The 25,961-nt window shown below is 33.1% G+C and overlaps 4 protein-coding genes across 6 annotated transcripts; 3 read left to right on the top strand and 1 right to left on the bottom strand.

Annotated features, from left to right (window-relative positions):
• The first annotated feature begins 1,801 nt into the window (after positions 1–1,801).
• Positions 1,802–2,679, top strand: LOC114074892. The gene has a single exon (XM_027913038.1). It carries the CDS (start codon positions 1,802–1,804, stop codon positions 2,372–2,374), a length of 573 nt encoding a protein of 190 aa, XP_027768839.1. The 3' UTR covers positions 2,375–2,679.
• Positions 2,680–4,317: 1,638 nt separating this feature from the next.
• LOC114074891 (putative B3 domain-containing protein At5g35780) lies at positions 4,318–5,349 on the top strand. Its single transcript, XM_027913037.1, has one exon. It carries the CDS (start codon positions 4,318–4,320, stop codon positions 5,347–5,349), a length of 1,032 nt encoding a protein of 343 aa, XP_027768838.1.
• Positions 5,350–8,007: 2,658 nt separating this feature from the next.
• Positions 8,008–19,508, top strand: LOC107003112 (prolyl 4-hydroxylase 1). 3 transcript variants are annotated; one of them, XM_015201371.2, is made up of 12 exons: positions 8,008–8,305; positions 9,976–10,023; positions 11,750–11,815; positions 12,247–12,299; positions 13,193–13,258; positions 14,296–14,370; positions 16,010–16,084; positions 16,356–16,426; positions 16,520–16,571; positions 16,673–16,762; positions 18,239–18,331; positions 19,226–19,508. In XM_015201371.2, exons 1-12 carry the CDS (start codon positions 8,242–8,244, stop codon positions 19,331–19,333), a joined length of 861 nt encoding a protein of 286 aa, XP_015056857.1. In that variant the 5' UTR covers positions 8,008–8,241; the 3' UTR covers positions 19,334–19,508. The 3 variants fall into 3 exon arrangements, with proteins under 3 accessions (XP_015056857.1, XP_027768994.1, XP_015056858.1); XM_027913193.1 differs by lacking the exon at positions 8,008–8,305 and adding an exon at positions 8,353–8,652; XM_015201372.2 differs by lacking the exon at positions 8,008–8,305 and adding an exon at positions 10,892–10,981.
• Positions 19,509–23,005: 3,497 nt separating this feature from the next.
• LOC107003271 (WD repeat-containing protein RUP2-like) lies at positions 23,006–24,638 on the bottom strand. Its single transcript, XM_015201575.2, has one exon. The coding sequence runs from the start codon at positions 24,340–24,342 to the stop codon at positions 23,251–23,253; it is 1,092 nt and encodes a 363-aa protein (XP_015057061.1). The 5' UTR covers positions 24,343–24,638; the 3' UTR covers positions 23,006–23,250.
• Between the last annotated feature and the right edge of the window lie 1,323 nt (positions 24,639–25,961).

The following is a 25,961-nucleotide window of genomic DNA, read 5'->3' as shown; positions in this document are numbered from 1 at the left end:
TTATAGCACACGAAAATCGTCGAAATGGGGGGTATGCGCGCTTCGGGGCTTGTTTGACTTTGAAAATGGGTCGAACTGGCAATCAGAGCCAACCGGCTGCATAGCCAAGGTCTTGACGGACGTCCGCAAACAATTTTGACATTTTTGACATCGGAATCCTGATCACCCAAAAAATGGTTTGCTATAGCACACAAAAATCGTCGAAAGTGAGGGTATGCACACTTCGGGGCTCGTTTGACCTTAAAATGGGTCGGACTGGTCGTGAGGGCCAACCGGATGCATAGCCAAGGTCTTGACAGATGTCCACAATAATTTTTGGCATTTTTGACGTCGTAATCCGGATCACCCAAAAAATGGTTTGCAATAGCACACGAAAATCATCGAAATAGAGGGTATGCACGCTTCGGAGCTCGTTTGACCTTGAAAATGGGTCGAACTGGCCGTGAGGGCCAACCGGATGCATAGCCAAGGTCTTGACGGACATCCACAAAATTTTTTTGCATTTTTGACATCGGAATTTGGATCACCCAAAATATGGTTTGCTATAGCACACAAAAATCGTCGAAAGTGAGGGTATGCACGTTTTGAGGCTCGTTTGACCTTGAAAATGGGTCGAAATGACCGTCAGGGCCAACCGACTGCATAGATACATAATTTGTATATATTTACCATGTTTATATATATTGACAAACAAATTATAAAAAAGTTATTTATATCAAACAAAATTATAACTATGGACCGTAATTAAAGAAAAAGTAGCTAAAAGGGCTTATTAAGTTTACTCTTTTTAGAAATTTTCTCATTTTATTAAATAAGGGAAACTTTAAACAATGGTCCTATAATTTATTTATTTTTAGTTTATGTCTTTTTTACGTGAAATCTTTATCTTTTTACGTATAAAAGATTTGAAAAAATTATTTTTTTCAATCAAAGTTGTACTGAGAAAGAGAGTTGATCTTGTAAAATAATAAAATAAAAACTAACTAGCAGCAATGGTTAAAATGGAGTCATTTTGTTGATTTGTAATAGAAAAATATTTGGAAATTCTAAAACAAAATTATTCTTTAGTTAAAGCAAAGGGAAAAAAATTAACAGAAATTTTAATTAGTTCAATTGGTTGAGTACAAATTTTTACTTTGTTATTTGTTAATAAGGTTTGATTCCCACCTTATAATCTCAAAGGATAGTCAAATACATAAAAGCTCAACCTGATTAAGGTCTACTATTATCAAACAAAGCACACAACACTGTAATAAAACATTTTGTGATACATGTATACAGAGAAGAAGGTCTGTCCCTCGATTTTTAATAATTTGGCCAAATTCAATATTTTATTAAAGGACGGAACACATTAAAATAGATTTTTTCATTTCATAACGAAAAAATTACAAGTGAAAACCGAGATATCGATTAACACTAAGGAGCAGCCTCCTGATATCCTTACCAAAAGGTTAAACATGTGTACCGTATTTAAGTAAAAAGGGTAAAATAGTAATTTTCCCCTTTTCTAATGTTAGTTAGTTATAATGAAGTAGAATTAATTAAGAGTTTGGTTCTCTTTTTTTAGTAGGATTAGTAATACTAGTTACATTAGAACTTTATTTACTTAAACCAAAAGTATTAAGGTTGTGATTTCTACCTAATTATATAAATTTATTGCCTAATTATATAAATTTAACACTTTCTCCTTAATCACAATCATACTAATACGACTATTTCTCTCTCTCTTCGACTAACATTCAATGTGGTTTACACATTGTTGAGTTTAGACGATTTTTCTGGCATGAAAATCACGCCGGACATGACTAGTGTGGATTATTTACTTACTGTATCTGAAGTGTCTGGCTTAAAATCCATGTACGGTGAAGAAACCGCGGAGCAAGATGAAGGATTTGGTATGAAGAAAGACGAAAGGATCACTCAGAATATTGTGTCATCATATCCACATGTTGTTGATCAAGAAGTTTTTGATTTCGATGTCCCAAAGGGAAAACGAAACAGAGCTCCGGAGAATAATTCTGACGAAGAAAACAGACTAATACAAGTTGATAAAAACAGAGAAAAGGCGGTGGCGGATAATAGGGAAAACAGAGGAATCAGAATCAGTAGTAATTCTTCACCATTGCCCTTTAACGGAAAAAGATCACGAGACGACAATTTTAAACCTGTTGATAGAGTTGTAGTCATGGTCGTGGCCCCTCCTCCTCCTGCTGCTGTTATAGTCAACAGAGGAGAATTGAGTATCGAATTCAAGAATCTGATTATATTGTATGGGGGTTCACTTGAATCAGCTAAATTGGTCAGTGAAAAAACACTAGTTGTGACTGATGTTACAGGGAAGATTTTCGATCCCACAAAAACAGATACTTTCTAACGCCTAACGAAGAGCAACTTTTGAATGAGGCTAATAATAAAATGCGTGAGATGTTGATTGAGCCTTTGCATATAAAAGGTGAAATAAATCTGAGAAAATGGACAATGAACAAAAACAATGGGAAAGCAAGTTGTAGTTATGTGTTGGTTAAACACTGGAATGATGTCGTAACAAGGAATCGATGGTATGAAGATGCAATTGTGGGCATTCCGAAAGGGTGAAACCCCCTTGTTAAGTTGTAATTAGATGACTAACTAGTAAATTTGTTGATTACATTGGATATTCTTGTTCTCGCCATCTATAAATATAAATCATCATCGTGTTTCTTTTTTGCACGAATCATGAATATATTGTGTTGATTGATTGTAATGTTAATATTACTAGAACTCGTAGTCCAATTTTTCTAGTCTAATACATGTAGGATTCGTCTTTAAAGTTTGAATCGTGAGTTACCAATACTAATACTCGTTGCTAATCCACATTTCTTTCTGGCCGATTTTATAATTAATTCTGTTATTTAACTAACTTCCCTTCTAACTGTATCTTTCAGCTACTAACGACAATATTGTGATATCAATAAAGTAGGTTGGAAGTAAGAAAATTTGTATTTGTGATTTTGTTGGTATTGTTGCATCTGCGGCAGTTTATAGTTAAGTGAGTCCTTTCATGTTTCGATATGTGTTGCTTGGAGTTTTATTCCTAGTATTAATTTGAGTGACGGTGATGTCAAATAGCAAAGTAAAGGCATAATATATGAGCATGGCCATTAACTTGACGCCCTCCTCTTACTTTTTTGAATGTACACAAGTAGGCATTTTAACTTAGAATTCACTAAGCAACACACGGTTGCCCACTAACCCATCTAACACTAGATGACTTAGGATTTGACTAAGCAGCGAACAATGCTGCCCACTAAACCTCAACTGATTTAGGCTTTTTGACTGGACAAATGAAAGATCTAATTCCTTTATAGTGTAGGATTAGATTTACAACGCTAAGCACTAAAGTAAAAACTTAAGACACAAGTTGCTCTATCTGATCTCTGTTGCTGTTTAGTAAGTACTTCTTGAGAGGAGTGGTTTTTGCCTTTTGCTCTTGAGAAACTTTTTTGTGCAAAAACTAAGAGATTGTGTCTGTGTGAAGAAGTCCTTATGAGAATAGACACAATCTTTAAGACAATCCGATTAGCCGAGGTTTCTGCCACTCTTAAAGACTGTGCACCAAATTTATGTACTTTTTCTAGTTGTCACGAGTATGGATATGAATGACGGGGATCAGGTCCCCTTACAAGGTCCTCCGTTTGTCAAACCATCAAAACTACAAATAACATATAATATAATATAAGTAGGAAATATCTTCATAAAATGAATGACATTTTCCGAAAGTAGTGCAAATAATTAATGGTGGTGCTATCGTTGTTAGCTGCTCTTTAGATGTATTGTTGTTTAGTTGGTTATGTAATTTTTATTTTGTTGGTTATGGTAAGTTTTTCACAAATTACCCAAAAAAAAGACTTTTGAATTGTCAAAAAAGTGTCATACAAATTGAGACGAAAAAAGTATAATACTTATTATTTTGCTTCTCCTATTCTACGTAGATAGACCTTAGGCTCAAGACCTCTTTGATTAGGATTAGTATTCATATAATTATAATTTTAAACAAAAAACACGTTATTTTATTCCCTTAATTATAATTAATAGAAGTCCAAAACAGAAAAGGTTAACTGAAAAAAATAATAATACGTTTTTCTATTAAGATTTCCAAAACTAAAAAGGTTTCTTTTTAATTCCAATCCCAATCCAATAAGGTAATGAATTCTTCTTAGTTGTATAAAGTTAACACTTTGGCTTTATTCACAAATCGTGTATTGTTTTTTTCTATACAAACATTGATATTTTTTCTCTCTTGATACTGTTTTTGATTTATTCAACCTAACATACAATATGGCTTACACATTGTTAAGTTTAGACGATTTTTCGGGCATGAAAATCACGTCCGACATGACTAGTATGGATTATTTACTTGCTGTTGCTGAAGTCTCTTACTTAAAATCCATGTATGGTGAAGAAGACAACTTAATCGCGGAGCAAGATGAAGAATTTGGTATGAAGAAAGAAGAAAGGATCACTCAGAATATTCGATCTATCGTGTCATCATACCCACATGTTCTTGATCAAGAAAAGCCACTTCTTGATTTTGACGTCCCAAGGGGAAAACGATCAAGGCCAAACGCGCGTCCAAGAGAAGTTAAGGCTCCGGAGAATAATCTTGAAGAAGAAAATAGACTAGTACAAGTTGATAATGTAGCAGACTGGTGTGCTAGACTTGTAAGACCAACTGGTGTCATACTCGAAAAGGCAGCTAATAATAGGGAAAACAGAGGAATCAGAATCAATTACAGAGGAGAAAGTAGTAGTAATTCTGCACCATTGCCCGTTAATGGAAAAAGATCACGAGAAGAAGCAAACGATAATTTTAGACCTGTTGCTAGAGTTTTTGCCGTGCCCCCTCCTGTTGTTATCATCAACACAGAATTGAGTATCGAATTCAAGAATCTGATTACATTCTATGGGGGTTCACTTGAATCAGCTAAATTGGTCATTGAAAAAACACTATTCGAGACGGATGTTAAACCAGCAGAGGGAAGATTTTCAATCCCACAAAAACAGATACTTAATCAGTTTCTAACGCCTGAAGAAGAACAACTTTTGAATGAGCGCAATGGGGCTAATAAAATGCGTGAGATGATGAATGTGATGTTGATTGAGCCTTTGCATAGAAAAGGTGAAATAAATCTGAGAAAATGGACAATGAACAAAAACAATGGGAAAGCAAGTTGTAGTTATGTGTTGGTTAAACACTGGAATGATGTCGTAACAAGGAATGGTTTGAGCCATGGTATGAAGATGCAATTGTGGGCATTCCGAAAGGGTGAAACCTTGTGTTTTGCCCTCGTTAATGTTTCATGTTATTAGCCTTTCTAGCAGTATACTTAACACTAAGTTGTTGATTACACTGGATTTTCTTCTTCTTCTTATTGTCGTTGTCATCTAAATAAAATATTAGCATGTTTCTTTTTGGTGCAAACATTGATAGATAGTAACGTTAATAATATTACTATTCCAAATCACTAATTGTGTTGATTGATGATAACGTTAATGTTATTAGGAACGGGGTATGGGCAAAGCAGCGAATTAAGAAACTATATTTGGGATTCAGGTTGATAAATTAGAACTTGTGAGAGCAAAATAGACTTCAACTAATATGGAGGGAAAGTTAGTTGTAGTTGTAACTAACTAATGGACAGGTTAATTATAACTAATTAATGGAAAAAAGTTACCAACTACCTCTAACTAATTGTGAATTAACTGAAAGTAAATAAATACAAGTAAAATAGGATCCTATCACCCAAACGCAGAGTACTACTGTCTAGTTGTGTTAGTAGCTGCAATAATTAGAGAAGTTTCACATTAGCAAAGGTTAAGAAGAGCATTGTTTGTCAAGAACATATGTTCCATCATAGTCAAGAACGGCCCCAGTTTCTTCCTTATCGCGGTCAGTTGTCAATCTGTAGAAATATGAAAGAATTAAAAGAAATGCAATCATCTGTTTTTCACAAAAGCTCTTTTATACTATTTTCATGTCACTAGCAAATTTAGTACTCGTGTCTCAACACTGTACACTATGCATTAGACTTTCTGGCAGCAAGCATCTAATATTCGGAAAGTTTCTATTTTATCATTAATAATTTAGGGTACTGAAGCAACACTGTAAAACAATCTTTCCTACTGAACGTAGTATGTAAGCATCTTACAGGTGCACGTAAAAAATTCAAAAGGAAATAAAAATGAGTAAAAGCTTCTGCAGTGCTTTTAAAGGTGGACCGACTCATTGAAATGAAAAGACGTAAGAGTATTTAAGTTGGAAAAGAGAGACAAACACCTCATCGACAAATACAATGCATGGAGAACATGTTTGTTAAAGAATGACAAAAATCCCACATCGGAGGTGGACTCTTTATAAGGCTTGAGCAATCCTCCTTCCTTTGAGCTAGCTTTTGGGGCGTGAGTTAGGCCTAAAACCTAATTTCACAATGTTGTTGCATCGTACTCCAATATTTAGAATGTTTTACCGCATCCTGTCTCCAAGTCCACTCCCCATGAACATGTCTCTCAATTGGAACGATACAAACCGAGGTCTGCTTGCTAAAGAAAACCATTGAACACATCTCCAAATTTCATGTAACATCCTCCAACAAATCCTGGGTTACGAGTAAGCACAGACAAAATCTGCATCCTTGCATTTTCATCTGGAATACCCAAGGTGTATTCACGGTCAATAGCATCAGGTCTGTTTGTGGCCCCAATGCAATAACCAGGTTCATCTGATTCTGCTTCAGTATTTTTATCATCAGTAGGTCCCTTTGCATTATCCCATCAGGTCTATGTGATTCATCACTTGTGTTACCATGGAAGCAATCTCATCAATAGATGGAGCCGTCCTGTGTGCATTTTCTCTTCTGGTGCACCTGAAATGCAGAACATAAGGAATATATATATATAGAAGAAAATATAGCACATCACAAGAAGATAGTATAAATCTAACACAAGGGAGCAAAACAGAATAATACACTAATCGAAATGAAAATTGTATGAATTAACATACTAATTTAATGTTATACCCATAGTTTCTTTTATTTGTAATTCGCAACAACCATTTCACGTGTTTTGCCATCTGGCGGAACCCATTCGGTATACAATTACCTTTTCGGTATACAACCTATTGTTTATATACAATGTTTTTTGTATATTTTTCATAGTTATACATAACAAGACATTTTTGTACAATCTATTTATGTATGTAGCACTTTTGTTTATATACAATTACTATATTTTAGTATGTATATAGATCAATATACAGATCAAGACATGACAAATTTTTATGTATAAGTCTACCAAAATATATAACTATAGATTTTTATGTATATGTATACGAAATATACATATTAATAGTCATAACAAACACTTTATGTTATGAAGCGCAATTATACAAATTATAACTATAACATACAAATATAATTTTTATGTTTGCTAAACCTAAAATCTACTATCTTTTTTGAACTTTCTCTTACATGCATTAATAATAAATTAATTAATTTAATCAAATCTATTATCACCCGTAATTAATTTGTTATATTATAAATTATGAATTAATAAATGTATAAGATGCAATATGGTGTCTTAAATATTATTTACATGATATATTAATTTAACATTAATTAATTTAAATCTATTATCACTCGTAATTAATTGTTATATCATAAATTATTAATTAATAAATGTATAAGATGTAATATGGTGTCTTAAATATTATTTACATGATATTCATTAATATGATATATCATGTAAATAATAAAATTTTAACTATTAATAAATGATGTATGATCATAAGTTGCAATTTTAGAAGAAATGATTACTGATATTTGCCATTATTTAACAATCACACTCTTTTTATTTTGTTAGTTAAATTGAATAACAAACACATTTCTTATTTTTATATATACATAATAATCATTAAATTGATATCTTATATACTTTTTAAATCTAAATCCAACACAAAAACCATGACTAGAGCCAAATCTATGGACTACAAAAGTTGACGTACAAACATCCATGCACAATGTACAATATATCTGTATTGAAAAATTGCAAGACGTCTCTCTTGGTTCTACCATTTTTTCACTTTACAAATACTCCCAAAACAGTCCAATCGACAATTTTCTAAAATCAAAATTGAAAACCAAAACAACAAATTTCTCTATTTTTCAGTTCAGATTTCTACGGAAGTGGAAATTTTTGCATTAAAAGATGGCGACAACGATGAGAATTGTTTTCGGGCTGCTTACACTTGTCACCTGTGGAATGATTCTCGGTGAAATTTCTTTTATATATGCAATTTATATTTTGTGTATGTTTCTGTTGAATGTGTCGGGTTTTTTTTTTTTAATTTTTTGATTTGTCTCCTCCGGCATTTGCCGTTTCGATCATAGTAATCATCAGTGGTGTTGATTACTTGATTGGATTGGAGTTAATCTGGACTAATTAAAAATCCCATGTGGAAAAAAAAGAAGAAAACAAGGGAAAAAATTAAAATGGTGATACATATGTGTGTTTGTTTTGGAAATGGAGGTTTAAACTTTAAAGAATGAATCTTTAGGGGTGGGGTGGTGGAGGGGGTACTTGGGGTTTGATCTGTGATGATCATTCTTGATTAGGATGGTATTTTTTTTGTTTTTTTCTTCTTCTAAATTTACATTTTGAAGTGGATTTTTCTGGTTTGTTTTGGGGAGTTTGATACTCTTATCATCATTTTTTGATTGGTATTTTAAGGAGAAAAAGAAAAAAAAAAGGAAATGCTGATTGTTTACTAAAGATAAGATTTTAGTGTGAATTGTTTGTATGGCGTGGTGGAACAGTTGATTTATGAGTGTGGTTGAAGTAATGGTATTATAGGGATGTTTTGAATGAACTGACTTCACTTAAGCTGGGAAAATTGGTAGTAGTTCTGTAAAGGATAACAAAAGATAATAACAGATGGCTAGGTTCTTATTTAAAACTATGAATTTTCAAATATTTAATTGGGTTTGAGGGGAAGTTTACTTTTGATTAGCTTCATTGCTTTTTGATTTTGGTTCAGATTATGGTGTAGTGGGAATAAGGCAATTAGTATTATTCCCCCTGTGAAGCTGTAATGTCTTACAGTTAGTTCAGGGGAGTTCTTTTAACTTTAGATCATCCCCCGAAACCATAATTCTCTAGTATAATCACCAGTACTTCTTATGTTTATGAACGTCCATTGATTAATATAAGGTTCTTATTAATAAGGGTGAGGTAATGCAAAACTAAAAATTGGTGCTTTTATGAGATGAATACCATTGATTTCTGAAGCTTACAGTATGATCAAAATTTCATTCTTTTTTGTTCATGGATTAGATGACACAACACAATAAGCTTTGCTATCATTAACTATTAACTTGATTAGAAAATGAGAGTCCTGGACAATAAAACATAAGCACAGCAGAGACAATTATAAAAGAAAGCATTTAAGAAACTTGTAGGAGCATGAACCATCAGATATTGGATGAATCTTTGGAAAAGATACATGCTGGTTTCTTTCATTTCGTTTTTCAGTAGCATGGACAACTATATAATTCGTTGTTCAACTTAAAATGCTGAAGGAAGTAAAAGTTATCTTTCTGGTCCTTGACCATACCTTTGTGGTCTTTCCTTCAAAAAGAAATTTATGAATTTGCTTAAACTTTGGATTTTCTCTGTTTCCCGTCTTCTATTCTGATAATAGAATACATATTTTGACGCCATGGGTTCATACCCTATTGCTGATGAAAGCCTCGTATATTAGTGGACAAGGGTAGAAAAGTGAGCCCCCATCGAGTTCCGAATATTTCGCCACTGGCTCTCTGGGATTTCACAGTTTTAAAGGATAGAGAACATATTTCAATTTTTACAGATATGGACTTTTGGTTTTCCTGGTTGGCTTGTTGCTGAATGGAAACTGATGAATTTTTGTGGCATGATGTGCAGGAGCTTTAATTCAATTAGCATTTATTCGTAGGATGGAGGACTCACTGGGTAACTTTTCTTGGTTTATAGTACATTATTTTAAATGATTGTTTTTTCTTTTATGTTCTTGGAGGGTCTAATATTTTCTCGGTTTCTCCATTAGTCTTCTCACTCATAGTTGCTGTGGTATCTAAAATCAAACCAGTCCTCCATGTTACACTCTGTGCAATACCAAATAATCACTATGAATTATCTTACTATTAAGGTACACTATTGGTGGATTTTTTAACTAACGATTTAAACATTTTTGGCAGCTCATCTTAGTGAAAGTAGTAAATGCTCACTCTAATTAGTCCTTTCTTTTGTAGTTATTGTAGTTTCTACTTTTCAATGAGATTCCAGTGGGTGCAATATCAAAGTTCATTTCAGGGATTCTTAATTCATACTGTAGCTAGTTGAAAGCTTTTGACACGTCATTTTGTGCTTAAGCTTGGTAAAATTAGGCAAGAGTTTTCATAGTAAATAATTAAGGAAGACTTTATTGAAGTTGAGAGAAAACAAGAATGCTGTTATAGAATGAGGAAAAAGTATTTTGATGATTCACATGAGATCTTTCTCTGCTTTCATTTTTCCTTGTAATTATTCCTTAAATATGATCCAAGGTGGTTTTTAAAGCATTCACAGCACGTGTCAGACATTTTCTCCCTTTTCTACTGGTCTTACGCAATTATCAATGCACAAAAGTAGTTTCTCTTCATATTTAATGTATAAATAAACAGATCTGATCACTTCATACTCCCACTTGCTGATCTGTGCTACAGATCAATCTTCTGTCTCTCTCCTTCCATATTGTCCATAAAATGCTCAGTGTTTCTATTTCATAACTGCTATCTGTTCATTCTAATTTTTGGCCTCTTCTATCTCCCTACAATCTCAGATTGTTCTTGATAGCAATCCAACTAGTATTAAAGTGCTGAGGAGATATGATCCCACAGTTGAATGACCTCGCGTAATGCAACAAGAGATGGTTAGTGTCCTCTCAGCACTCTTGCACATACACGAACTCACCATAGTCCTTTCTTTCAGATTGTCGGCCATGGGATTCTTTTTCAAGCCAGAGCTCCTTCGATTATCGGCTGTGTGGGTTGTGTTTTGTGCCACACACCACGTGAAGAAGGTCACATATATGGCGCCTTCGTATTCCATATTTTCTTCTACTCGTCAGTGTTGCTGCCCCAACTTTTTTCGGTAAAAATCCTTGTAGCCAACCGGCCCCTATCAACCTTCACATTCCCCTTCTCCTCTATGTTTAGATTATAAACTCTAGGAAAGGATTCCTGACTTTCTTTGACTCTGAATTCTGGATTACCTTCCCGGACCTTATGTCCCATTTTTTTTCTTTCCCTGTTAGATCAGTCATTGCTGCGCTTCTCACATATACAATAGCGTGCATTAAACAGCATGCGTCTCCCCAGACTATATGCCTTTCAAAATATATGCTCTATTGCCATTTTCAATGATGTAACCAACAAACCTTGTGAACTCATTACTTGCTCCTTGTGATCCCTTTTGACCATGGATCCGGAACAGGAGTAATTGTTATGTTTATCTTTTAGCGTTCTTCATCGAAAACAATTTTCTTTTGAAGTACCAACACTGTAAGATCTTCTAGTCTAAGCACTCCTTATTCTGCTTCACTCCAGATGTTAATTGTAGTCATTACTTGAGATGTTCTTAGTATTCCTTTAGAATGTACTCTAATCTAATGTAAGTTCTTGTAACTGACTTCCTGCAGACAGAGAATTTTCTTTTGGTGGAAAGCATGCAAGTTTAGCTGGCAGCAATTTTCCGTTAGCAAGAGGTTTGTGTTGTTCTGTGAATGTTTTTAGGCTTGCATGTGCTCTATGTTGTTAAAGGCTAGATTGAGGTGCACTCAAGCATTGAAGCTTGGTGCAGCATGAGTTGGGCGCTTCTCACTCTTGAGGCATTGCTTCTGTCCAGGCACTAAGAAGCTAGGCATAATTTCCATAAACTCTTTCTTGAAGTGCACGGTACTATATAATAAATGTAGTTGGAAAAACAAATTAATTAGAGAATATTTTGTATAAGTTTGTTTACATAGCAACTTACCTGATATGTACAAGAAAATTAGTAACTAACCCTGAATTAGAAACTTAAAACTTCATAATTGTATCTGTATATTTAAAATGATTTTGGAACTTGATTTATATTTTATTTGATACTTTGACATATTCACTTTTCAATTCAATAATCATTTTTGTTTGAGTTCAGGAATCTCTAATTGGCCTCATGACAAAGATGCCATAGCACTGCGTGTAGGATATGTAAGTCCAAGCAAATGGTCTCTGTTGTTTTCTCAACTTCTGTGATTTGTCAGTGAAACTATACAACAGTTTGAAATTGTTGCCATTTGCATGATTGTAGTCGGAAAATACCTAAAAACAAGAAATACATAATTGCGTGATAGAAATGGTATTAGGTTGTATTTTATCTTCGGAATGAGTTCTTAGCAACTAATGTTATCGTTTTTGGGTTGCATTTTCTCAACTCTAAGCCATCTAATGTACGATTTATAGTAAGATGTACTGGTAAATACTGCTGGTAGACATATATTTAGCCATGTTCCCTCTTCCAATGACTTCTTCCCATGCAAGTAGCCAACAAAAAATGTTCACCTTTTTGGCCTTCCTAGTATCCATGCTAGTCAAGTAGGTTGGCACTGGGGATGAGGTTTGTGTATGCAAATGTTCAACCAGTCTTTAGATGGTGACATGTTAATCAGGTAAGGTCTTAGGTGAATGAACAGAATGTGATTTTCAGATCTCCGAGAATATCAGTTATATGTAACGACCGACACATGTTCTCATGAAATTGAGTTTCTTGTTCTGTCTATGTTTTGACCAGCAGAACCTACTTGGTTTAGAGTACCAGACTGTGTCCTCTAGAATCACTTCTCAGGAAATGAGAAAGTCATCTTCATATATATGTATGGTCTTCGTTTTTTGTTTTGAACAAATAAATGGAGAATCTCTTTTGACATTCTCAGACTTAGATGAACCAGTCAATTTTTTCCTCAGCTGAGAACTAGAAGAATGTGCCTTAGAGAAAATCCATCCATATTGGACTATGTTTTTCTGTAACTTAAACTGACCAGCTGTATGGATGTCAGTTACTGCTTCATTTTTTAATTATGTAATTTGTCATAATGCTGCTGCAGGTGAAGCCTGAAATAATTAGTTGGAAACCAAGAATTGTATTATTTCACAACTTCTTAAGTGCGGAGGTAGGCCAGTTCTTTTTCTATTATCTTCCTTCCTATCATTGCATATCTCTATGTTATTTGATAATATATTATTTCTCTTAGTAATACGCTTAACATGTTTTTGGTGAGATAAAATCTTGGTTGATAATATAACTGATTAAAAAATAAGTCATGGTTGATAATATATGTGGTAGTGTATTTGCACCTAAGGGTGTGGTTTAGTTAATGAAGTGAGTTCAAATCATAGAGATCAGGGTCTAAATTCCAGCAGAGACAAAACCACTATGTGCTTTTTTATCTGCCTAAGCCTTAGTGGCAAAGTTGCCGGATGGTCTATGCTGGTGGGAGATAGCAAGGTACCTAGTGAAATAGTCGAGGTGGGGCAAGCTGGACTGAACACCACCATCATAAAAAGCTGGAATGTAGAATTTTTAGAGGTTCTTTTATGGTCCTTGCTTCAATTTTACCAATAATATATGCATTTTTATTTACCAAATTCCAATAGATAGACTTCAATTGCATCTTGGGTTTCCCCAATATATATCAGATCCAGAAGCATCTGTGAATTCAGAAACTTTGTAATTAGCTTCTCTTTGGATTGAGAACTACTGACAACTTCTATTTGATAATCAAAGTGAGACATATTTAGTTAATTTAGTTTAGCACTATGGAGAACATATTTCATTATGCTTAATTGGTCACTGTTTCTTTTGGCAACATTGTTGTGTCTTTTGTTCACAAACCATGAAAAAGAAAAAAAGAAAAAGAAGAAATCAAGTGTGAAAAGTCACTTAAGAATGTTAATTATGAATTTCAATTGAACAATCGAGTGTTATGCCTTGGCCATATTCACAGATGGATGGATGGGAGAGGCGGGAAACGAGGTGAAGATGTGGAATAGAATATTAATACACTAATCCTGATCTTTAGATGTGCTATCAAATAGATGGATGATATTACTAGGTCTTTTGCGAAATCTTGGTAGCTTTATTAATTTTTAAAAGTACCATCTATTCATAGTGATAATTTGGGAAATGTATATCATATTGCCTTCACAGGAATGTGATTATCTTAGATCGATTGCCATTCCTCGCCTTCATGTTTCCACTGTTGTAGATGCAAAAACTGGGAAGGTATGCTCACTATGCAAAATCACTCTCTCATATGCAGCATCTATTATGATCCTTTTGGTAGTTTTGATTTCCGTACTTCTATTAAATAAATGTGCTGGTGAGTTTCCACAATTTCTTAACAGTAAGTTACTTTTGCCTATAAAAGTACTCTGGTGTAATGTTCAAGTTAGAGTTTTTGCTTTGAAGTTTGTCTCTAGAAGAGCACTGACTTTCAAATACCACCTCAATTTGTATTTCTTTTGTGGCAGTTCTACCCATTTTCTGTATTTAGCGTAGAGGAATTTAGTTCAAATGTGTGCTTCACAGTAGGGTATAGGGAACAGATCAGATTTCACATGATAAATGGTTATGCAAGTGCACCTTGAAAGAGGAATTCCTTGAGTTGTTTCTGTTTGTAAGACATAGGCTACTATTAGCAACTCATGCAACATTGTATTTAGGAGAAGACAGCTTGATGGAGTTATTTGACTAAGCTGGATGAGCGTAAGACTTCATCTTCAGGAGTTCAGGTAAAGGGCAGGTTGAAATGGGGCAATAGTGAAAAAGGGAAGTTCATTGTTAAAGCATGTTTTATACCAACCATTACGGGAACAACATAATATTGAAGAATGGCTCCATGATATGGAAAACAAGTGCCAACTAACGTAGCCTCCTGCAGTCAGATAGAATTACTTAAAGCCTTCTTTACACAGGACAATCTGATTAAGAGAGGAGTCATTATGTGCAACCAATACTAATGTACAGAAGAAGCTGAATATTACCTCTTTCTTCACTGCCTATGGCAAAGGACATGTGTAATATGTTTTGTGTCTTTTAGGGGTATTTCAGTAATGCACTGCAGTCTCAAAGATGCTTACATTAGTTGGGACAATGGAGAGTTGTAAAAGCCATGAAGGTTATTTGGCAAATGATCCCAGCCTGCACTCCCTGGAGCATGTGGAGGAGAGGAACTACAGATGCTTTGATGGAATCTCAAGTCCTAGTCATTCCTTAAAAGACTGTGGGTGTGTGGTGGACCTTCTGTGCAAATTGTGCACAGTAAATAATTTGATCAGCTTATGAATTTTGTTAGCTCCTTCTGTTTTACGAGTTTCAGAATCAAACTTCACAGGAGCTATGTCCTTTTTTAATACTTATTTGTATCTCGTGAATGCTTGTTAATGAAATCCTATACTTCATCCAGAAAAGGTAGGTCATTAGCTCTCTCTCCTCAAGGAAAAAAAACTTAACGAGGAAATATAAGATATGCTTTAGCTTTCCTAGTTTGAACTTTGAAGGAGCGAGTTATTGAGGAATATGGCAACAATCATATAGATGAATAGGACTTCTCATACGATGAACGTGCTTTTTCAAAAGTTAAATGACTTCTCTATTTTTAGGTTTGTCATTGCCCTCTGAAAGACTAGTCTACCTCAATCCTTTGTCAATCAACTAGATAGATGAAATCATCTTTTATGCTATTTCTTTGGATCTAAGCTACATGATTTGAAATTTTAGAAAGTTCTTCCTTTGCGGTTTGATCTTATACAACTGTAGTTTCTATGAAATGCTATGATTGTGATTTGTCACTTTCTTCTTCCTTGTTTTTAGTGCTTGAAGTCCAATTTGATTGATAGCTTCTTCTTCTTCTTTTCACTAGGGAGTTAAGAGTGATGTCAGAACAAGTTCTGGTATGTTTCTGAACCCTGATGAGAGGAAGTATCCCATGATACAGGTCCGTACAGCTCAAGGTCCTCTAAAGCGTTCTCTTGTTCTCTGTTCCCTTGCTGAAGCATAACATGATATGTTACTTTGTCATTATGTTTTCAAGTTAACAATGTATTATTATCCCATTGGGTATCCTATTTTTATTTTTAACCTGCTCTTTTTCCGAGTGTTTACAATTGAATGTTTTACTGTATAGGACATTTTGATTATGTGGTCACTCGTATTTGACAATTTTGGTCTTATGTTGGTGAAATTCTTTGTGTTCCTGTAATTTTCAGGCAATTGAAAAACGAATTTCTGTGTATTCTCAAATACCAGTAGAAAATGGGGAACTCATTCAAGTGTTAAGGTATGTATTATGACATTTGGTTTTTCAGTTTACCATTGTGAGATGGCTGGCTAATATATGTCAATATCAAGGCTAACATCTGCAGAAGCACAGGTATGAAAAGAATCAGTTCTATAGAGCCCATCATGACTATTTCTCTGATAGTGTAAGTTCTTTCTCAATAGTTTGTCACTTTTATTATTGGCTTATTGCTCTGTTTGTCTATTTCTCTTCTCAAAATGAGAGAAATACTTGCTTATTTTGCAGTTTAATGTAAAGCGTGGAGGTCAAAGAATTGCTACAATGCTCATGTATTTGAGTGACAATGTGGAGGGGGGAGAAACATACTTTCCTATGGTAATCACTCATGAATGATGAAACCTTGATTAATAACTTCTTTTTTGTATTACTTTTCTCTGGTAGAGTACTCAACTTAAATTGTATGAAATGAATCTATTGTTGGATGCCTTTGTCATATTCAGTCAAATAATTAAGGAACAAAAATTATTTGTACTGACACTTCATAATCCTGGTATTTAATGAAAGCTTCATGTCTCTGTACTATCAATTTAAGTGCTATGTGCGTATTTTCAACATATGAATCAATATTTGATCACTTAACTAGGGGGTTCCATGCAAAATTTGTATAATTTTGAATGGAGCTGCTTTGGATGTAGACATTTATATGGTGCTGGAACTTGTCCATAACCTTGTGTTAACCAATTATATCATCTTTTTGCCCTTTGCATTTGTTGATGGAAGAATTATCTGTTATATGAGGAACATGCCGAGTCTTAGTTGCAAATACTTTTCCTTTTATTTGATGTATGCTAAGTCTACAAATTTTGGGTGGACGCCCTGTGAACAAAAAGAACAAAAATTGCTTAATCAGTAGTTTCTGGAGGAATTTGTTTGCTTTTCTAATATTTAGTTTCTTGAGGGTTTGTGATTGCTCACTGCTGTCAAGAATTTTCTGCTGCAATTATTGTTCTTCTGTATTTCTTGCGAATGTTGCTTGAAGATAAGTTTGAATTGATTTTATGTTGCAGAAATCAATAAACATTCCATTTTTTGTCTATATTCCAAAAGATTGGAAACTTGATTTCTTTCTGTTTCATAATTGAAAGACGTGACACTTGAAAGTTCAAGTTTTGGTGATTTTAGCTTTACTGTATATCATGCCAGTATTTGCTGTAATTCGCATACTAAATTTTCCCTTGTTTTATCATGAGCATAACATTAAACCATTATTTTATCCGAGCAAAATAATTGTAATCCTAAATTGTCTAAACGAATTAAATCAAATATTACAGCCTATAATCTTCTCACATTTCTATATTTATTGTATAACTAGTGGTAGCTAGTACAGATTTGAATGGTGGTTTGCAATTTGATAAGGGTGTAGGCATGGGAATAGTTTGCGCGGTCCGAGAGGCAGTATAGGAGTTGGGAAAAAAAGGGTGGAGGGTATAAAAAGTCTACTGAGTTGTTAAGGTTTTGTTTGATTTTGTTTACCGCGTTTTGAAAGGATTGAACTGGCTTATTTCAGATATGATTATGTGCTAAGTCTACTGAGCACAACATTTCAGGGAGAAATTCCCAAAATTAAGCTTTCACTTCCGGGCCAGAAGTGAAATTTGTCTTGTTATGTATGCTGTTCCCTGGAAATGTGTTACCAGGCCATATATGTTTCTTTTTCCATTTTTTCTGGTTTACCTGACCGTACATGTCGATTCCACCAACTTTGGTTGCCTTCCCCTATCTTTTGCGCATCTTTTTTCCCCCAGGTTTCTAATTTCATGCCTGTGTTTTAATTTCAAATGCTGTCATCAGGCTGGCACTGGTGAATGTAGCTGTGGCGGCAAAATGATCCAAGGGTTATGTGTAAAACCTACGAAAGGAGATGCTGTTCTTTTTTGGAGTATGGTTAGTATTTTCACCTGCTATAAACCTTTTCGCTGGAACTTTTGACGAAAAATTCATCTATGGAACCCTCTTAAGTACTTTGAAAATGTTGGCCTAGTTGCTTTAAGATTTTAAGAACTGCGACATCTTGTTAGTCATTTGACCTGGCATCCATAATGTGTCACACACTCAATATTTCTAGCCAAAGTCTCCTTAATTGAATCTAGTTCCTTTGTGCATCGTTTGGACTAGATGGGATATGAGACTATTGTTTCATTTATTTACTGGATACACAGAGTTACTTATTTTTGAACATGTATTAGAATTTTATACATAAAAGCTTCTGCCGCAGAGTACCAACAACATAGTGTAGACCTACAAGTGGAGTCTGGAGAGGGTAGAGGTGTAGGCAGACCTTACCCTATCTTGGGAGGTAAAGAGGTTGTTTCCGATAGATCCTTGGCTCAAGGAAAAACATTCCAAAACTGATCGGGAAAAAAAAGGAAAGAAATAGCGGTAGTGAAGAAACCATGGCAAAAGACTGTAGAAACCATGGCAAAGCATTCTGGAAAAAGAAAGAATGAAATGGAGGAATGTTACTAAAGGGACATCAGGTGTGTTATTGGGACCCTTATGCCCCTCCCAGAGCTTTGGTCTAGTAATTAGAGCGGGCGCATGATGTATGAATGAGGCACAGGTCACGTGTTTGAATCTTGCCACAGATAAAAGTCTGGTATGTAAGTAGAGAAAGATAGAGAGGTGCTGGTACTTCATCCGAGTTTCAAACCGTGTGCTACTAGCACTCGGGGATTTCTCAGTTTTCATATTAGTTCTTATATATCTATCATCTTTAAAACCTTTTTTTCTTTCTGAAACCATGAATTCCACTTGATCAATGCTGTTTTTTCCTTTTAGGGGCTTGATGGACAATCTGACCCTGATAGTCTACATGGAGGATGTGAAGTACTCTCAGGAGAGAAATGGTCAGCTACTAAATGGATGAGGCAAAGAACTGTATCCTAAATTGCTCATACATCTTTTTTTTTTTGTTCCATCTATATTGTATCTTGATAGGAAAAAAAGAGGAGTTACATGACTTTTGTAAAATTAGCAACACATGTTGTATTGTGAAAAAATGTTGCCATATATAGAGTTTACTCATTTAAAAAACTTTGGGTCATGGGCAGGTATGCTCTTAGTTTGTGCTGGTCATTAACTTATGCTCCTCGTAACAAAAAACTTTTTCAGCGGGTTATAAGTATATGGTTTTGTATCATAATATCTCTCAAGTTATGCCTCATATGACTAAAGCCTCTAAAGAACTTATGCTATACTTGACATAAGTTTAGTTTGTTAAAGGATAAAAAATAAAAGTTAAAATTCAAGGAGATATGTAAAAGAAGGGACAAATAAATTGTCACCTGCCCTCGACACCTCAACATAAATGTGTATGTTAACCCAAAAACAAATCTGATTTGCACCGGACAAAGCGGATTTTGAATTTGAAGTTTATGGTCTCCTCCCAAGTTAATATTACAAGAATAATTAAGTTTATAATGAAATATTATTTTTGAACCTAAATTCATTATCGATAAATCAAATTTCATTTTGTTTGATTTTGGTTATTATAGTTATGCCTCAAATCTCCACACCTTTAACTATCTCTTACATATTTTCCTCAAGTAGAAGTATATGAAGCGTTTAAATAGTTACACGTTATCAGTTTTTGAACTCTCCAATATAATTAACAATCATTCAATGAATTGTTTGTGTTGTTAAGTTTTAACACGTTCACTGACTCCAATATAGCTAACAATCATTCAATGAATTGTTTGTGTTGCTAAGTTTCAATACGTTCATTGAATCCTTCGCGATGTTTGGTAGCACGTAACCATCTTCTTCAATTGCTTAAACATGAACTTTATAAAATTCACTTCAAATTCTCAACTTTAGTTGGTAGCTAGTGCCTAGCTATCCCATGCTAGGCATAATAATTTAGTAAAGTGAGTGGCATGCAAAATATATACGTAAGACATACATAATACACACAACAAAATTAAATTATTGGTTGTATTAATTATAACCTATAGAATCTTTAATTGTGACATTTAATTACTTGGAGTACTATGAGGTTGCACTTTATCATCCATATGATTTTTAGAGGTTGCAACTTTGCTATTTCATAAAACTATTTTGTGACTTGAAATATAAAACACACTCAAAAATCAATTGGTGCAACGATGAGGAATCCTTTATTAATAGTGAATTTAAATATAAGATAGTATAAGAGAGAATGTTCCAATAATAAAGAAATTACTTAATCCAACAATCAGAAACATATCTCAAAGAGTTTCGAATACAAATTCATATGTAATAAACCAAGATACAAAATGAAAATAGTATTCATGTGTTATTGCATTTCTCAACAAATATCATTTGTTTTGTTATTTTTAGTGAATATTCAACTTTAGATAATAAAAAAAATTGTTATTCTTAACTCTTATCGTAAATTCCTATATAACTTAAGTGACTCAATATATACTTATGAACAAATCCACTTAAATTTAGCTAGGCTTTTATATGAAGATTTGATTCTTTTTGAAATTATTGAAAACCACTACTTTTAATTTTTAAATTATTGACTATCTACTTTTTTAAGTCTAATGATTACTTATAATTTAGTGGATCACGACTTTTGAGAAGTCCAATGTATACGAATTTTAACGATACGATCAAATATTTATAGTCTAGTGATATTGAATATCTTTTATAACAATGTTACAAAATAATAAAAATTTATAACTAGCTAGTGGTGTTGTAGTCAGTGTCAGTGTCTTTGGTGCCTACACACCAAAAATTTAAAGATAAGATTTTTCGATATTTGGATAAAATGATTGAAAATTGATTCCTACATTCCAAACATAAAATGTGACATGGATGTCAGAATGACAGAGGGAAAAACTTATCTAAAATTTTAAATTGTTTTTTTTCTTCTGCTTTTTCCTTTTTAGTAAAATATATGTTGGGTGTCAAATAATTTAAAAGGCAATAAATAAATAAATAAATAAGAATAATACTTATAATATGTAATATTAATAAGAATAAGAGAGAACATAATGTGTTTTTATTAGGCATTTGTCTTGATTTGACGTTGTTAGATTCAATTATTTGCAATTTAAATAAGTTTGTTAAAGAAATAAATAAAAATGATAAGACAAGTAAAATCAAGTCGTATATGAAGTTGTGATGATGTTCGCTTGCATTGAATAATTAGAGTGAGGTGCTTTTAGTTTCAATTGATAAATACTATGAAATTGAAACTTAATAAATATGAAAAGAATTATTATTTACGTATAATATGTATTGTTTAGAGTTTTATACTATTTTAATTTAGTAAAAAATATTATTTAATTATAAGTAAAAAGTTTTACATCAATCAACTAATAGAAAAGCTTCGATCCAACTCTAAAATACTATACTTCATAGTCACATTTTGAGGTAGAAATGTCATTCGTATGAAGAGGTGGAAGAAAAGTTAATTACTATCATTTTTCTTTAGCAAATTTCATATTTTCTTCTACTAATTAATTAAATTATTAAAGAGAGAATGTTTTACAGCCGCACAATTCACAAAGACCGACAAAACAGTACATTTTTTTTTCAATTCAAAATACATTAAAATTCTTGTCTTTTACTTTATTTTATTACAAGTATATAAATATAAATAAACATTAAAAAATTCAAATAGTCTCATTCGAGCAACGCATGCAAACCTAACATTTTAGTCTCTGTCAACTATGTCATAAGAAATTTTATTAAAGGTATTTAAATTTTTAATATATATCTCTAATAAGTTAGTTCAAATTAGTATACATAATACTATTATTAATCTTTTGATTAAAAAATATTTTAAGTGACATTCTTTATTAACAGTTTCTTGAACAATTATTTTATTAGTGAAGTCGGGTGAGTTACCTAATTGGAAAAGAAGATGAAGAAGTACGGATATTCAATATTTTATAATAATAAGATAAAATTCACTATTCCAATAAAAACGAAATCAAATAAATTAATATTCAAGCGTTTTATACTAGTATAAATGAGAGGAATGTCTACGAGGATGATTAAATTAGTGCTTACACATAATATTTTATAATCTTTTTTTGTTAAACCCTTTTCAATAGGGATTCTTGTATTAACTGACGTAATATAATTTGCATTTCTTAAATATATTAGTGTTTAGCCAGTTGTAATTGAATGTAAAACTTTTTTCAAGAGAGAACCTCCGATATGAGGTCAAATGATGATTAACAACTTCTTTATATCAAATTATCAGACTCTATATTAAGGTTTTTAAACCTTTCAAAGTGATAAATATGTGGTTTTAACATCTGTTGCATGATTTTTATTGCACACAAGTATTTTAGTAAAAAAAAAATGATGAATGGAAAATTAAACGTACGTTGTATTTTAAGTTTTTTTTGTTTAATTAATGGCACACAAATCGATCGGCCTTTAGTTTACGTATCTGTACCGTCTTCAATAGCAAAAAAAAAAATTTAGAAAAACTATATATAAGAGAATATATTCGTTATAAAGTTCAGTAGCAGAACAGACATATTTATCTTTTCTATAAAGATGTGTCCGTAATTATTATTCCCTTTTATTACAATTAACTAATTAACAAAGAGGGAAAAAGGAATAAACTATATAGCATTGCAATTTAAATTTCTTCAGATATTTTTCTATAGAATCATATCCTCTATATATCTATTTCAGACAAATGTAAGTGGTGAACAATTCCTGTATTAATTAGAAGAATAATTGAAAAAGAAAAAGAAAATGTGTTACCTTGTTGTATTGGCCACGATTGACTTCTCATGAAATAATATTACACATTTTGCCTATACTTATTAGATTTTGAGTGAATATATATATAGTCATTTCCTCTTGCCATTAAAAACTCGTAAAACACCATCTGAATCTCCAGCCACGAGTGTGCATTGATTTTCGTCCTTTTGTTGCCAACATACGCTACTAACGAACCCATGCTCATGTCTTGGTTCGCGTCCATACATCCATATTGGTTCACCCCATCTCTTATCGTATACAAAAACTTGATTATTTTCTGAGCCACAACAAATTAATCCACCCGATTTCCATACCGATAACCCTACAAACCTCCTACTATTACTATGCCCCTTGTAGGTGCGAAGTACCTTCTGGTCCTCCGCATTCCACATTTTTAAACAACCATCTATGCTCGAAGAAATAATAGTACGTTCATCAAGAAATCTAATGTAAGTAACTGCTTTCTCATGTCCATCCAGGACAAAGAGTGGGTCAAGCATTTTCCTCGTATCATACGCGTAGACCCTCCGGTCAGCGCATCCAACGGCTACGATTGGACCTTTGAACGGATTAAATTCGACGCAACACACGGGTGTACTATACTCTTTGGTAGGTTGTACCATAGCTAAACACTTGCCATTGTCACCGCACCGCGGGTCCCACATTTGCATGGTTCCGTCATCGGATCCGGATGCACCCAAAACCGGATCCGAATGACAATAGTCAATGCTCCAAACCCGTCTACCACCATGCTCATCACGCTCGAAAACGGGCATTTTTTTCTCTAGGTCATACTCCATAACCACTCCATCGTAATCACCCGACCCTAAAACCCGACTCCCTAAACCGGGTTTCCACTTTATACTCCCGAGTTTGGCCGGAGTACAAATAAAAAAATCACATGCATTACTATGATCTAAAGCGAGAGGCGCATCGCCGATACGCCTCTCGCCTTCTCTCTCGATAGACTTTACGGTGTAAATTCGAATTTTCCTAGCAATACCACCAGAAGCTAGGAAATTACCACAAGGGTCAAATTCCAACACACCAATTGTGTCACAACCAGATCCACTAAGATTATTACAAGATGAAATAATAGTAGAAAGATGAAAATCCCATTCACATCTTGCTTTTTCTTCTTCTTCTTGATCTTGATGCAAAACTGATGAAATATCTGTCATTTCCCATTCATACTACGTACTAATAATTTTTGGAGTTGTAGTAGCAAAAAAGAGAAGAATTGTTAGTGCAAAACATTACCCTTTTTTGGGAAATTAAACAAGAAAAAAATTAATGAATTTGAGTAGTAGTATAGTGTAAAGAAGGGGAAATTAAAATTTGTATAATGGCTTAGTTGTATATAAGTGGAGGAGACAAAAAAGGAATTGTGGTAGAATATGTACCTCATATTTGTTTTGCAAGAACTAAATGCTTGTGGATACTAATGCATATTGTGTTACGTGGAATAACCAAAGCCTTTTGTCTATTCATCAAAAGTACACTCTATTATGATTGAGGATTTAATAGATTTATGTACACTAATAAATTGGCAAGATTTTCTCTTTTTTTTCTAAAATAATATTACTGTATTTTAGCTTGTGTGATAGTACATAATTGTTTTGAAAATACGAATGCATGTATTATTTTTGGATTGAGGATTTATTAGAAATAGTTTATCTATTCAATCAAATTAAAAGTAAGGACTAGGTACGTCCTCGTCCCACCCTCTCTGAAGTCTACTCACTTGATATGTTGTCGTTATTGTTGTTATGTAGAATTATCTTTATTTGTTTTATTTTTAGATAAATTATTAATAGGTATTTTTCAAGTGCTGACAAAAAATAAATAAATAGAAATTAACTTTCAAATTCATCGTTAATTTGCCTCAAAGTATGGGGCCTTAGGAGAGATTATCGGGTTCACGTGAATGTATGCTCATATAGAATACATAGTGTCATAATATTTAAAACATATTTAAATATATATGTGTGAATTCGCATTCAAAATATTATATGACACAATAATGATTGGGTGTACCTTTCTGAACGAGAATAGAAATTTTAATCTTAAATATATCTTTTCTAGTTTTCGTTCTAAAATTAGGTATCGCCTCTCACATATATATGAATTAATTTTGAACCATAGTTTTAAATGTTTAATGAGTGCAAAAGACAAAATCTAAAGATCAAATCAATTAAATTTCTATATTAGATTCACTTTTTCATAACAGTGACCATCCTCTATATTTTTTGAATACGTACGTATTTGTCTTTAAGTAATACATAATTAACAAAAGAAATTAATTATCATATAATAAAATCAACGATTAATTTTTTACTATTTATTTACCCTTCTTTTTTTTTTTTTTGGATAGCTCAATAATATAAGAAAGTTGTTGATATGTAGTTTTTTTTTTTTTTTTTGAGATTTGCAAGTTGATGATTTGATTCATTGACATGAAAGTGGATAATGTGTCATGTATGTTATTTTAATGTATATGTACCACTTGACTTAAAATGTGGGGACAATTTCATGGTATTTATGAATCGGCATCGCAAATATGGCCTTTTCTCATTACCTATAAATATAATGTGTGGATACAAATTTAATGTATGATTCTGCTGTCTCCACGTATGCTCTTGTATCAAATAGTTGCTGGAGATTTAAATATACAAGTACTCTCTATCAACTATTTTCTCTAATTAATTTATGTGATATAGTTGAATTTTTTAAAATTTATATTTTTAAATATCGATAGTAATTTAGGCATAGAAGCTTAAAGATATATATATATATATAT

Source organism: Solanum pennellii, chromosome 11 (assembly GCF_001406875.1).
Source record: "Solanum pennellii chromosome 11, SPENNV200".
Lineage (NCBI taxonomy): Eukaryota > Viridiplantae > Streptophyta > Magnoliopsida > Solanales > Solanaceae > Solanum > Solanum pennellii.
This window is presented reverse-complemented; position numbering and strand designations above follow the sequence as displayed.

What these genes read in the sequence shown, in the direction of transcription:
- LOC107003112 (XM_015201371.2), top strand. Translation starts at nt 8,242, where the DNA reads ATGGCGACAACGATGAGAATTGTTTTCGGGCTGCTTACACTTGTCACC. An exon ending in TAGCACTGCGTGTAGGATAT is followed by an intron (nt 12,300 to 13,192) that starts GTAAGTCCAAGC and finishes ATGCTGCTGCAG; the next exon opens with GTGAAGCCTGAAATAATTAG. An exon ending in GAACTCATTCAAGTGTTAAG is followed by an intron (nt 16,427 to 16,519) that starts GTATGTATTATG and finishes GCAGAAGCACAG; the next exon opens with GTATGAAAAGAATCAGTTCT.
- LOC114074891 (XM_027913037.1), top strand. Translation starts at nt 4,318, where the DNA reads ATGGCTTACACATTGTTAAGTTTAGACGATTTTTCGGGCATGAAAATC.
- LOC107003271 (XM_015201575.2), bottom strand. Translation starts at nt 24,342, where the DNA reads ATGACAGATATTTCATCAGTTTTGCATCAAGATCAAGAAGAAGAAGAA.
- LOC114074892 (XM_027913038.1), top strand. Translation starts at nt 1,802, where the DNA reads ATGACTAGTGTGGATTATTTACTTACTGTATCTGAAGTGTCTGGCTTA.